This window comes from Thunnus maccoyii, chromosome 10 (assembly GCF_910596095.1).
Source record: "Thunnus maccoyii chromosome 10, fThuMac1.1, whole genome shotgun sequence".
Taxonomy (NCBI): Eukaryota; Metazoa; Chordata; class Actinopteri; order Scombriformes; family Scombridae; genus Thunnus; species Thunnus maccoyii.
Genome location: NC_056542.1, coordinates 15531878 through 15547056, shown reverse-complemented (window position 1 = coordinate 15547056; position 15179 = coordinate 15531878). Strand labels below are relative to the sequence as shown.

Below are 15179 nucleotides of genomic sequence, written 5' to 3'. Positions count from 1 at the left end.
TCATCCCCTTTTCTGGTGCTGCCTTTCTTTTCGCTCCCTTTGTGTCCCTGTCCGTCATTCTCTCTCCCTCTCTTCAGCCGCTCCAGGCTTCTCAGGCTGTCAGTACTGTTAGGTCAGGCCTCTCCTCCTCTTCTCAGCTGAGTTAAGGTGCCTTCACAGAGATCAATCGATGGCTCGATGTGCCGCTAGTTTTAATTTCACACTGCTCAAATGAATCTCTGTTACTTGCGTGTGCTGTATGTTGGACTACATGCTACTGCCTTAAGCCTGGAGCATACTTTTGAATTTGCGAGGCTGCGAGCATGCACAGGCAAGGTGTGAATACATTCATGAAGGCGTGTGCCAACATACTCTCATGTGATGTTCATATGTGCTGCAGCTGGTACATTCACAAAAGCAGACTATAGGAACGAAAAAAAAAACAATCCACTTTCACCTTTTGGTTCTTTGATTTGGTTTCATGTTGATGTGGGTTTGATGCACTGGACTGTAGATATGGATTATATGTAATTGGGATTATACTTCTGCAAAGATACATGTAAAGGTCTCTGCAAACCTACACAGAGGAGGGTGTTAAGGGTATCTGTAGGTCGCAGGGGAACCAACCTCCCAAGTCTCAACAACTCGGACCTGTGCATCAAAGTTGATTGGTTAATCTAACTCTAAAGGTCTTGAAACGGAGAAGAAAAAATGTAAACATTACACAAGTTGTCTTCCCTCAACCTGACTCATTCGAGTACAATAGAAACAGCCAACCTACGTCAGGCTCTGAGGGGCTGTAACGTTCTTTTTAAAGAAAAACAAACTTTTAGTACTTTTACCAAAGTATTGCACAAGTTGAGGTTTTGACCAGATGATGTCACTAGATGAGAAGTCAGGGAGCCGTGAATGACAGCGCAAAATGTGTGCCAATCCCTCGAGTAGATGTTGAGATATTTCTCTGGATAAGTGAGAACTTTGACGTGCTGGTGACGCTAGATGAAAAGTCCGTGGACCACCAAAGTGAGTAGGAGTCGTCCTCTGGGGACCATGAATGTCTGTACAATTCACCCGATATCTGCTGAAGTATTTCAGTCTAGACCAAATATTGCCATCTTCTAATGGCACTAACAGCTTCTCCTCCCTCCTACACAATGACAGGAACCTCTTTGCTGAAGCATGTTTCAGCCTTGACTCCTCTCTCTGAGTTTGAACATAACTGGAAGCTTCATGAACAAGGATTACCGGGGTCTGTGGTCTGAAAATGGTTAACGATAACCGTCAGACAGATCTTCATACTAGTCCCCTCAGTTTGACCTATTTAAGCCACTCTGTCTCGCTGCCGACTTCACGGGAAGCAGCCTGCAGTGGTCTAACCCCGAATCCCCGACCCTCTGCTGATCTGAGGAAGCCTGGAGGCCTCATTAACTTCTACAGTAAAAGGGTCGAGGGCCTACTGTGTTGGCCTGGGGCTTGGGTGTGTGTGTGTGTGTTTTCTGGAGGCAGGGTGTGTGTACATGCAAAAGAAGTTTTTTGGAGTGATTTATCACCCCCACAGGGCCCCGCTACTCTAATCTGCAGTGCTATTACTCAGATCAGCCGTCCGAGACAAATAACAGATCTGCTGCTACATACGGACCTCCCCGAACACAAACACACACACACACACATCAACACACCACGTTTCTATGTTGTGGTGACTAGTTGATACAGACATGTTGCTAATCAGGGCTCTGTGGTTGGTGGTGCATGTCTACACATAACTTATTGCTTCTCAGGGATCAGGAGAAAGAGAGATAGGGAAGGAAGGAGAAGAAAGACGGATAGGGAGGGAGCAGGGGGCTATAAGTGGTCACGGACCACTGGTGGCCATGGCAATGACCTCTGGCTAATTGTAGTTACTGATAGACATGCTGCTTAGAAGTACAGAGATATCCATTTCACTAATCACACAGACACACACCCTCGGCTACTACATATGTGTCTATGCATGCGCGTTGACCTCTGGAATCTACCCTCATCATTCCTCCTACGCCTTCACCATTAGCGTTTTTATTTTGACAGATCAAATCTTGAGCCCGCTCTGTAATGTGGTTACGTCTTCGGTTTGTTGGCTCACAGCGGGCTTTTGAAGTCGCTAATCTCCGTCACCATCGCTACGTCCATGTTGTAGGATGCCTGTCCAAGAAAAGCAGCAGCCTGGCCCTGGGACATCTCAAGCCCTGGGTGTGTTAATATGCGTTAGTCCATAACTCACTGCGTACCCACCCTCCCTTCCACCCATCGGCCTCTCTCACATTTCCACCCTCTCGCCTGCCTCGCCTCTGGCAGCGGCGGCAGCAGGGTGTTGAATTTGAATACGTAGACATGACCTCCACATTCGAGAGCAGGATCAGAAATGTACTTGGAGAAGATACCGATTTTTCTGCCAGCTCTTGTTTTTAGACGATGGCAAGTAAACAAGGAGATGTATTTAGTATCAGTTTCACGATCTCTGCTCTTTCCATCTTTTTCTCTTGTCTCTTCTCATAACATCACATCATCTCAGTTCTCAACTTGCCTTTTTTTTCCCATAATGATGATGATGTTTTTTATTATTTTGTCATGCATGTAGCTATGTCCAAACCTCACGGGCTTAAAAGACACCACAAATCAACATAAACCAGATCCAGAATGCAGTGCATACATTTTAAGTCATATTACAAAGAGTCCAAAAATAAAGGAAATCAATTCATACAGTTTTTAAAACTCACATTTTCAGCCCTTTGTGTCTACTACAAAATTCACAAATTACTTATTATTCTACTTATTATTCTTGCCTTCTTTTTTTGTTTTTGATCTTCTGTGCACCAGAATATTTTCAGTGTTTAAAAGAACAGACATTCTTGAACCGTCAATACAGAAGAAAATAGGACACTCTTTCCATTTTCTTCCAAATCAGACAGTCAACATAGTTTTTAGGGTTTTTTTCCTTCAGTTTATTACATAAATTTGTCAAGGAACATGCACAAAAAAAATAATTCTTCTGACATAAAGAGAAAAGATGCATTGTACCAGAGATAATTTCCATCTGCAGTCACTGAGCATGTAAAAATCTATTTTCCTCCCGAATTTTTGTGTAATTGTCCAACCTCAGTAGATAGAGGAATGCTTGTTTGTGCAACTACAGAACTTCTTAGTAAGTGAGATAAGCTTTTTGTTAACATGCATACTTTTATGTCTTTAATTTTGCTATTGGCAAAACACAAAAAAATGTTTTTTTCTTCAGTCTTGGATAAAAGCTTCTAAAAGTGTTAACATCCCTTCAGAAGTCATATCAGCCTCCTTAAAAACTGAATAAAGCTCTTCATTATATGTTTACCCCCCGCTGTCCCCCGTGGGTTGTTTGACCAGCGTGTTCTGTTTTCGAAAGCTGCTCCGACTGACTGGGAAGGTCGGTGGATTACAAGCAAATAAATATTGTGTAAACAGGTTGGAATCAGGCACTTTGCACATCTGCTTCAGACCACAACCGAGAGGAATTCACAGCCAACACACACACAAACACACACACAGAATCTCATTCCTGCTTAGAAGTCTATTGGGTGTACTTATCTGAGCTCCAAAACTGATGGAGCATGTCTGGTTTCTGGTGCTTGAAATGTGATTAAGCAGTTATGAGAAAACACAGTTATGTTTATGTCGCTCAAAAATCCGCAGCCGCATTTTATTCATGAAAGAATCATTTTCCACTTTGATTTTCCACTTTGTTATAGAACCAACAGTGTTTGCGTTGGCACAATTGTGAGCCCATAATGCTTTGTACATCCCCAACAAAGTGTCCCTGCTGCAGATGCTGCCAGCTCAGGGGGAGTAGATCATTACTACTGATCAGTGTGACCTAGTACAATGGAGCATTCTTATGTTGGATTGTGCAACTAAGAAAGCGGCTCTGAGAGTTATTACAGCTTAGTCAGGGCCCACAGTGATGTGTGTATGTGTGTGTGTGTGTGTGTGTGAGAGAGAGAGAGAGAGAGAGAGAGAAAGAGAGAGAGAGAGAGAGGGAGTGTATGGTTTATGCGTGTGAAAGAGAGAGGGTGAGAGTGAGAGAGAGAGTTGTGTAATCTGTCCATTTTGTGTCTCCTGTCTCCCCTCTCTCTGCCCTGGCCCCCTGGCTGCCAGGCGTCACACCAGTTTATAATAAGGACCCCCCCCCCCCCCCCCTTCAAAAAAAAAAAAAGTTGTCGAGTGAACGGATTGAAAGAGGGGAAAAAAACGGAACCCTTCCCACTTTCCAAAAATCACGGGGAGTGACTGTGACAGGAGGAAGGGGACAGGGAGAGTAAGAGAGAGAAGAAGAAGAAGAAGAAGAAGGAGGAGAAGAAGAAGCCCTCGCAGGACTTCATCACATTTCTTTTAGAACTACGAGAACTGGAACCGATCACTAAACTGGACTGATCAATCGATATCGGTGATCAACAGTGGAGTGAGAAAGCGTAGCGGGAGACTCTTTGGAGGAGCATGCGGCTCGGTTTACTATTCAGGTAAAACTTTTGACTTGCTTACACAGCTACAACCTGCTGCTTCTCTCAGTCCCGCTTGTACACAACACCACATGGGGTGTGTTTTTTTGCATCCTCATTTGAGTGGGCAGGGTGTTTATGTTGAGTGTTTGTGGAGAGATCTGTATTTTAAAGTTGTTTTGTTTTGTGGCGAAGTTTCTGCTTTTACGCACGACGCCTTCTCGTTGCGCACTGGGCGCCGTGCAGGATATATGATGAGGAATTTACCCGAAGGCACATATAAGGTTTAAGTTAAGAGTTCCCTCTTTCTCCTCAGGGTAGATTTTTTTTAGTTTTCTCCCCTGTTGCACATCTCTCTCCCTCTCTCTTCGCCGTCTCTCCCTCTCTCTCTGCCTGTCCCTGCGGCTCTGAGTTTATTCTACAATGTGCCACTGTAGCGGCCAGGGAAACGTGGACCCGGGTAGGGGGTCGTTACTTCGGCCTGAGCGGCTCTGTTGTGTCGGACTGTGCGGGACCTTTGTCTGTGTTTTTCGGGGGTAATTGTGTAGTCTGGTGTGGGGAAGCTTCCAGAGACCACGGCGGTGCACCACACTGGGAAGAAGGGACCAATTACTCTGACTACATGTGGCTTGTGGACTGGTGATTGCGGTGATGGTTTGGTTCTCATAGTCAGCGCTGAAATGTCCATCTTAGCAAAGGCGTTTAGTCTCATGTTCAGGCTATTTTCTTGGCAGATGGAGGGATGGTATTCCACTTGTTTCCAATACACTTGTCTTGTTCTGCGGAGATGGCTGTAATAAACCACAAGTATAGACAGAACAACCGATTTAAGTAAATGATTTTTCTTCTGAAACAATGCATTTATCAGACATGTTTTCACATTCTCAAAGAAAAAAAAAACATTTCAAAGAACCAATATTAGATTAAATTACTTTTACAGATGTACAGCTTTTGCTCTGCAGGCTCCCTAGTGGATCGGCATGCTTCCTAAAGCAGTTTCGTGTCAACTTTAAGTACAGAAACCCATAATTAAAGGAGACATTCAACACCATCCTAAACCATAAACCACTCCTTTGAACAGCAAACCTCAAATAAAAAGTACACTGCACTACAAGATGATTTTGGATGTTGTGACTGACTGTGTTTGTGTGTGCGCGCGCGTGTGCGTGTGTAGGGGTGTGTGTGTGTGTGTGTGTGTGTGGTCTGTCGTAGGCTACTTTTGGGGACAAATTTCAGACTTAGGACCAGTTAATTGGGGACGGCTTGTCCAGTTGGGGACAAAAGCCGTGTCCTCAATTGGGAAAAAGCTGGTTTTTGGGTCAGTGGTTATGAGTTAGGGTTAGGGTAAGTCTCCAGGAAATGAATGTAAGTCTATGTAATGTCCCCAAAAGTGATCATGATCTGATATGCGTATGTATGTGTGTATGTGTGTGTGTGTTAAAACCACATCCACAGGGTGTGTACAGCCCCAGAGAGAGGCATGCGGAGGGAAAACATGCTTGCTGTTTAAACCCATTAGTTTGTTAGCGCCTCCTGGGCTTTCCCAGATTGATTGAGATGTTTGCCTGTGAACCTTGAAGGGAAAAAGAAACTTTTGTTCACCCCCCCACCCTCCCCTTCAAGCCCTCATGCCACCTGTAGTGGGAAAGAAAGTGGCATAATTGGTTGCTAAAGTATAGTTAGGTCACTGGAACATTTGATAGGGTGTTCACTCAACACGTTTAACACGTTTTTTTTTCATAAAATGTACATTAGCGAAACAGGTTAAAGAAAGTTGATGTCCAGAGAATAATAAGAGTCTGTGTTAGTTTGCACAGCGTATACCAATTTCACATGTAGGTCATGGAGCAATTATGTCATTTATAAAAGACCTTATTAATCGTGCTCATGTTTGAAATCATTTATATATCTGCCTGTCCTCTCACCCTTTTGTTCTTCATCCCTCCAGGCTCTATGTGCTGTGGGGCTTTGTGGTGGTCACGACCTCCGTGACCAAGGCTGCTAAGAGGAAGGTGAGTCATTAGCTCATCATAAGTGGGATTCACAGACGACTGCATCACCATAGGGAGGTGAAAGGGGATAATATTTAAAGGACAGGCTCACATTTTTTTTCAAATCTGTCTTAAGGCCGTGCTCTTGCACTCATATATATATTGGAAAATGATCGGCTGCAAAAAGTTCCCACCTAACATGATTCAAACGTGAGAGATGAGGGACAAAATTACAATTCCTCGGTTTGTCTTTTTAATGTGGAATTCCTTCTGTGTATCCGTCCACTGCATCTCAGCAAGGGAATACTTTCAAAGGAGAAAATTTTGTACTAAAATGACTGTAACTTTGGAAGATATCCACATGATTTATCTAACTGATACTGCCGAAGCCTCATTTTAGCTTTGGCTAAAAAGGACTGTGGATTTTGTCCCCCATATTTTCCATTGGAAGCAGGTTAGAGGAATAAGATATATCAGGCTTTGGATACACACACGACACTTGTAAGTATGATGAGTTCAATATTGGTTTGGCTCTGCACATGAGATTTGTTATGTAAAAATATAGAAAATCACCAGTCATATCCTTTAATATTGACTTGAAAAATTGTGAAGCTATCCTTAAAAGGGGCCCATAGTAATACCAGTATGATCATTTGTTTATAAAATGAAAAACAAAGGACCCAGAATTCACAGCCACACCTGAGTCTGGTCCGGGTCTGGTAGTACAGTGTCGCAGGAGTTTAACCAGTAGCTCCAGAGGTCAGCGGCGGCTGCTGCAGGGTCACTGCACGGAGCTCATTAATGGTCCCAATTATGTGGCAGCTGTGTGTTTGATGTCACTCATTACGACAGACCACACCTCCCCTCCAGAAACACACACACACAGTCATTAGGCCTGTCCACCTTGCTCCCCCTCGTCTCTCTCACCCCTTTCTCTTTCTTTTTTCTCCCACCCGCTTGCCATTTTACCTCAGACGGAGACAGGAACTCTTTTAATCTGGTGTTGAACTGGACAATACAGTATCAGAAAACACAGGCGCACGCATAGAAACACACACACACACAAATGTGCGCACGCTTACACCTGTCCTCTCTCTCACATAAACAAACAGTGTGTTCAGTATGTTTACTTGCACATTTTAACCCATGTGCTCACATATTTACACACCCAACACATTTAGAGAGAGACAGGAGAGAAGTGGAGCACAGATTTATGTTTGAGTTCTTTCTGAATGGAAACTTTTGTTCCGCTCTCATGTTTTCTGGTCTGCCAACCAGGCCAACGCTTCAGTTATGAAATGAGAGGAGAAACATTTATCTACAGCCACAGAGGAAGACATCAAAGCCCAGCCTGGCACCCGCATACAAACACAAACACACACACACACACACACGCACATGCACATGCACACACACACACACACATGCACACATGCACATACACATACATATACAAACACAATTGCACAGAACCGCAGCCAGATCAGCCCTGATCTTGTCGTGTCTATGACACCAACTCCAATGAATTTATCCATCTGCTCATAAACTGCTGGCAGGTGACCGAGTCTCTTCTAAGCCTGAGTGAACTATGAAGAGTTCAGGATTTATATTTTGGCCTCAGAGGAAGGAAACTCACGAGACTGCAGCTCATCAGTGGACTCACTTACTGTGAAGAAATAAGTCCTTCCAGAGATTTTTGATTTTGCAATGGCAACGTTTTTGCAAAGTTAAGTACTTTTTTAAAACATTGCCAAGGCTTGCAGTTTCAACTTTATTACAACAGGGTTAATGTTACAGTCAGGAGTAGTGTACTTGAACATTCAGTCAAACTACTTTTTAACCAGCGAGTTTTTATTAAATTTAACTTTATGATTGTTCTAAAATACAAAAGAACTAAAAACTGACTTTTGAGTCAAAATGCAACACAGGGTCAAGAAGTTTTTCATCCGTTTCTCTCTGGAATCCTGGAGGGAATGAAAAGAGACATATAGCAAATTTATTACAGTAGTGGCTGAATAATTATGTTTTGATTAAGTAAATTAAGTTTCAAAACTGAAACATAATTTTATTTGTGCGTATTTCATTGCATTTAGAAGACATCTTTGCAACATTAATGTAATCACACGTATTACCTCGCGTACAGAAGACTTTTTGTTTAAACGAATGTATTTTGTTGGGGGGGGGGTTGACATAGTGATGAGTAAAATACAGCACAGATAAACTCTGCCAAGTTCAAGTAATTACCCTGATTTTGCCTTTAATATCTTATGAGTTCAAATGATTAGATGATTAATTGATCAATAGGAAATTCATCTGCAACTACTTTGAAGATTGATTGTTGTGGTTGTGGTCATTTTTCAAGCAAAAATCGGAAAAAATTCACTGGTTCCAGCTTGTGAAATGTAATTATTTTCTGTTTTTCTTGGTCAAATATAATCGCAAACTGAGAATCTTTTGGCTTTTGGAAGGTTGGTTGGAAAAAACAAGAAATTTTATGATGTAACTGCAGGCAATTTGCTGACATTCTGAAGACTAAGTGATTAATATCAGAAAATAACCTTTAGGTTAATCAATAGTGAAAATAACTGATGGTTGCAGTCCTAAAAATTATATAATTATTTCTCAGCTTTTTTTGCCACATCATATGATTTACTCGTGGCCTGGATGTAAGCGTTCTGAAGCCCGGTGCTGGCTGGCAGCCCAGCAGTTGGATTATAGAAACAGTAAAGTTGTAATAAATATGTAATAAGTGTAATTCTCCTCTTAACTGTATGTTTGTGTGTATGTTTGTGTGTGTGTGTGCGTGTGTGTGTGTGTGTGTGTGTGTGTGTGTGTGTGTGTGTGTGTGTGTGTGTGTGCGCCAGGTGGCAGGCCGGAGGTCCAGACAGGTGTTTGAGGCGGAGCCTGTGGAAGGGGTGTGGTCTGTTTGGGGGGAGTGGTCAGAATGTTCTCAGACCTGCGGCGTGGGCGTCTCACAGAGAAGCAGGAAGTGTTTATCCCCTCCACCTCCCCAAGCCCCTCCTCTCTCCCACTCTCCACCTAACTGGGCAGGGTATCTGCCCGGAGGCATCGGAGGTCCTGTCATCTCACCCATCCGCCCCTACTACCCTCCTCGTTACCCCGGGCAACACCCACCTTATCACTCCCCACCAATTTCCGCCAATCACAACCAAGGATTGCCTCTGTATCGGAATACCCCCGCCGGAGGAGGAGGGGCTCCTGTACCAGGACAGACCAATCAGTCTCCTCCTTTTTACCAACCAGAATTCTCCCCAACGAATCAGGACCGTGTGTCTGTTTACCGCGCGCCCCACCACGCTTCTCCACATGGCTACAACCAGCCGGGACGGATCATGAGGAGGCCGACCAATCCGGGAGCAGTGAGGAACGGAGGGGGAGGGAGTAGAAGGTCTGTCTCAGGCAATCGGGAGGGTTTGCCTGCAAGGAGGTGAGTGAAGCTGGACCATTAATAAGAAACAAACGGCATATATGTCGGCTGATGGATAACCGAATAATCAGAAATGCAAAGACAATTTTAAGGTTATTCAGAAAAAGTAATTGACCAAAACATTCTCACCACATGGTCCACTCAGCAGTAGTACTCAGTAGCTGTTCTGGAGCTTTCAATCATATTACACAATCTTCCTTAGCTGATGGAGTTTGCTCAGTTCAAATTTCCATTATTTTCTGAGCTCATTTATATCTTTTAAGTCAACAAGGATGAGAAGTCCTTAAACAAAATCTTAATTTCCATGATAAGTGGGCAATTACATTTACTGAGAAAAAATGGTGGAATTTGATTGAAAGCCCCAGAATAAGTACTGATTGGACTTTATGGTGAGATTGTTTTTGTTATTTTCTATCTCAGAGAGCACTGAAAAGTTTAATTTGACAGTGAAAAAATGCATATCTCAGTATCCTCAGATTTGTGTTTGTATCACAAATCTCGGCCAATATATTGTTATCAAATGTTTGTTTCCTAACGGACAAAATTAAAACACTATTTCAAGCAATATCAGATTAATAAAAGATATTAACTTTGCTTTGCTGATGACCCGAAAATGGCCTTTTCCAGGAAAATGACTCAGAAAGTGAGTTAGTCATCACTGGCAGTAGCAACAGTGGTTTGTTTAGAATAAACAGGAGAACTGGATTGCTGTTGTGAGCAGCAACAGTCACCATAGGATCCTCAGAAACTCAAACTTTAGAAAACCCAAAGTGACAAGATTTTATTTCGAAATCTCCACCTTATGTCCATGGTAAGGTTACGTTCCGGTACCATTAGTTTAAGTGTTGACATTGTTTAGACATTAGAGAATACTTGTTATGATGTTTTCGCTCATAAAAGTATTGGGAGTTGGAGTTATGCCCATCTCGGCCTCTGGTATCTGCTGTGTTATTACATCAGTACTTCTGGTTTTTGTCATACCAACAGGCACTACATCACACTGCTGCCTCACAACAGTCTGCTGGCTCTATTTCGGTTATATTAATGTTGGACAGCTAACATGAGCTGCATCTGAAATGTGTCCTGTCTTTCTTGTTCCTGTATCTCTGTGACTGCCTCTGGCTCTTTCTGACCATCTGTAAATCTTTCTCTCTAAATACTCCCTGATCTGTTTCTTTTTTTTGCTTCGCAGGTCTTCCAACATCCGTCCCGGTCAGTTCGGGTATGGCAGGGTTCCTTTCTCTCTGCCTCTGCACCGGCCCAACCGGCAGGCTCGCCACACTGCTAACAGCACCGAATCTGCGGAGCCCACACCGGCACCTGGACTAGATAGTGAAGTTGACACAGAGAACACAGGGAAAGATGAAGATGAGACGGGGAGTGATGGAGACTCCGGGGAGGCAGGGAGGAGAGAGGAAGAGGAGGGCCCAGAGTCACATGCCGCTGAGGAGTTGCCCACAACCACAACCACAACCAGCAGCCCGCACCGCAACGTGGAAAGACCATCGCACACCAATACAGAACATGGCAGGGCGAGAGAGCGAGTGCCCCCCTCTCACTCTTTCTCACGCTCCTCCTCTTCATCTGTCCTATCCAACCGCCGCGCGTTTGACTGGCACTCCGTCACCGCGCCACCTCCTCCCATCTCCCCTCTCTCTATCCCCAACTCACCTGCCGTCACTTCACCCTTTTCCTCCCCTCTCCACCGCTCCAGTGGCGTGCACAGAGACAGGGAGCTCCACCCAGGCTTCAGCCCTCACGCCCCGCCCTCAGGCAACGTCTACCCACTACAGCATCCCCACATCCCGCACCTGGGGGTGGAGGCGGGCAGGGATGGAGGGAGAGGAGCTCCTCAGATCTACAGATGCTCTGGGCTTGAGAAAGAGTACCGCAGGTGCTTCTCGCAGGTAAGATCCAGGTTGAAATCTTTACCTATAAATCTCAGGGTTTCATATCCCTTAATAATCTCAATAATTCACTCCAGGACCAGCTACTCAGTCCCCATGTCCCCTGTTCACCTCTGCTTTATGCATCATGCATCTGTATATAGCCTGCAGTCATGCTTGATTTATATGCATGCCATGTGTTGAAGGGAGCGGTTAGGTGGCCGTAAACTGAGGAGCTGAAGGTCAGCAGAGTATTTGATAGGTTGATCATTCCCCAACTCCAACACTAGCTGCTTGTCTATGAGCACTCGGATGGAAACTTCCTGCTGGAGCCTCCGCTACTCTAAGGCGTGCGTATATGCTATTCTGGAACTCACATCTCTGTTGTGAAGCTTTACACGTGATCGTACGCATGTGTCTGCGTTCGGTGTCTCTATGAGTGATTGCACACATGTGTGAGTGTGAATATGTGCCAGGGCGATGAGTGTTTGTGTGAGCGCACACGACTGTGCCTTTGGAGTGTGTGTTGATGTAATGTCTTGTCTGGCACGGGGCCTGCAGTGATGATTGGGGTCTCGACCTGCTCCATACCTCTCGGTGCAGCACAGTGCCAGCATTATCGGTAGCAAGTGTGCGTACGTGCTGCCAAGAGGAGGCAGCCAGAGACACGGACGAGCTGGTCATGTCAGGCGAGCCAACTCGACTCCCAGTGCACAGGTGAGAAACTGAGGTTGACCCCGCAGTAACTCAGGTTTCACCGAGACAGGAATGCCACGCTTGATTTCACTCAATTAAAGGTGAGATTGAGAGTGAATATTGTGGATAAGGACTTTTCCAACGACACAGTGAGTCTCAAGTGATCATATCTACAATGTGTTTTAATTAAATGTTGTTAATGTACTGTATGTATCGGTATTGTGCAACATTTTAAAACATTTTAAAACACCACTTTAACTGTTTTTGGAGACACTGGGCTGCACCTGTCCTGGCAAACATGTCTGACATATATCACAGCTCTTTATATTTTCAAGAACCAAAACACAACTGCATCGTAGTATCACAACTGGCTCGCTTGCACATTTTCCACCTTTTGCAACGTCTGCATCAAATTAACAGCGGGCTTCAATACAACCATCCACCATCTCTTCTGTGTTTCGAACATTAATCAATCAAACATCATCCCTTGAGAGACTGACAACATGTGGAAAGACACAGATTTCAGCTTGAATGTATTTCTGTTTTTGCCACAAAAATGAATTACACGTAATCATTGCAATTGTAGCTCTAAAATTGATTTGTACTGTCACAGCATGGACCAGCAAACCAGCTTAGACATAATTTTGCATTACCCATGGGCTTGTCAAAGTGATATTTATAGCAATAAAATGCCAAAAAGCAGTGGTGAGCAGCATCATTCCTCCTCGAGTTTCATGAAAATCGATCATTTGTGTGTAAGATATCGCATGTGATGGATGGAGGAACCAACAAATGAAATAAACAGACGGAAACTGATCCATAAGATTTGATCATGGGGACAGAAATACCCAGAGTGACATGTGACTGGGTTATGTACACCAGTAGACCGCTTGTAGCAGGTCTCTCTTAAGTGAGAGCGTAGGGGGAAACGATAAGATTGGGTTTAACGTATACCACACGCACACTTGCGCATTTTCACTCTCACACTTTCCATCTACGACTGGCTCTCATCAAGTGGAAGTAGACACTTGAGTTTGGGGCCAGGTTGGCACTCATCGGCCCTTGACATTTCTCTATGCTGATCATTTGCCAGCGCTGCTCCCTCTCTTGTTCTCCTTCGCCCCCCTCTATTTCTTTCTTTCTGTCTCTGCCGGACTGTGTGATAGTCCCCAAGTTAAAACAGATTTAGTAGCTGGCAGAATACACAGCCTCTGTGTGCCAGCAGCGCTAATAGCAGTCCTGTGATGGCTGATCCTGACTCATTGGGTTACATGTTTACCCAACATTAGCCTCTAAAAGTCTTCATTAGCTCTGTTTGTTCCTGCAGTGGACTGTTGGGCCACATTTCAGTTTTTATATGTTGTATCACTGCTTTAAAAATAGGTTTAAAGCACTGATGAATGCAGGACTTTGCCCAGGCTTGTATATGGTGTATATATATATGTGTGTGTGTGTGTGTGTGTGATTGAGGCAGTGAGCCAGACTGAGTATGACACATCCTATTATCTATTAGGTGTGTTTGTCATAACACAGTGCGCCTGAGGCCCATCACAAGTGTGATTGGCTGTGTGTATGTGTGTGTTTTTACTGTTGCGTAGAAGCAAGTGGGGAACCAAGAGAGGGACAGAGGAAATGAGAAGGGCAAAAGGGGAAGAGTGTGTGTGTGTGTGTGTGTGTAAGTGTTAGTGAGGGTTTAAGGGTAGGGTGGTGAAGGAAGTGACGTAGTTAAGTAGTAGTGAAAGAGAGTACTGTTTTTAGAAAATCTGCACACAGTAGTGGGAGGGTGAGCTAAAGGGCGAGCGGAGAAGAAAGGTGGGGAGGGAGAGAGGCAGAGAAGAAATTGAGATGAATGCCGGTGAGAAGGAATGTTTAGGTTGTGTGTGGAGAGATATAAAGAGTCCCATCAGTGGAGGAGACAGAGGACTAAAGGGAGGGATGGTTGGGATGGAGAGAAAAAAGATTGAGCAGGAAGTTTGTGTCAGAGGAAGAGAGGGATTCATGGAAAAGTGTGTGTGTGTGTTTGTGTGTGAGGGATAGAGAGAGAGAGAGAGAGTTTGTGTATGTGTGAGCGAGCGCAGAGTGTAACAAGAGGAGAAGTTATTCCGTCAGAGGGAGAGGGGAGGAAAAGGTGGAATTTGAGAAGAAGCTGCTGGAAAAAAAGACGAGACACTAGTTTGAAGCAGACATTTCCTCTCAAACTTTGACGTCTTTTACCCCGAATTTTGCAGATTCTATAAGCAATCCCTCTTTGTTTACATCCTCCTCTTAAGAGAAATATTTACCTAGAATATACAGAATACGTATACAACAGTAAATGAGGCATGTGGATTTGAGATGCATGTGGGTAGCAGTTCACCACATCGCCACGTAAGATGGATACCAGCAAGATAATACCATTAAAAAAAACCACCACCAAAGGGCAGAAGTAATGCTTTGTCATTGTTTCTGATCTGGCTCTGATCTGAGTTTATGTTGTAACAACCAGACACACAAACGTGGCTTCAGGCTGCTGCAGTGAGAGTCAGATGATCTAATCACACTCTATCATTACTCAGGCGTTTTTACACAGGATATTTTTATATTTTATTTTATATGACTATCACTGCAGAGCCACACTCCTCAGCTCTAATGAGCTTGTGCAGACCCTGCCACGATTGCTGTTGTTCTCATGAAGTGA

The 15179-nt window shown here is 44.1% G+C and overlaps 1 protein-coding gene across 1 annotated transcript in view; it reads left to right on the top strand.

Annotated features, from left to right (window-relative positions):
- The first annotated feature begins 4178 nt into the window (after positions 1–4178).
- The window catches only part of adamtsl4 (ADAMTS-like 4), a 36029-nt gene continuing 25028 nt past the window's right edge, over positions 4179–15179 (top strand). The window contains exons 1-4 of the mRNA XM_042424917.1: positions 4179–4502; positions 6430–6493; positions 9337–9920; positions 11113–11827. Coding sequence (XP_042280851.1) covers positions 4480–4502; positions 6430–6493; positions 9337–9920; positions 11113–11827 — 1386 coding nt within the window. The 5' untranslated portion in view covers positions 4179–4479. The remainder of the gene's footprint in view (positions 4503–6429; positions 6494–9336; positions 9921–11112; positions 11828–15179) is intronic.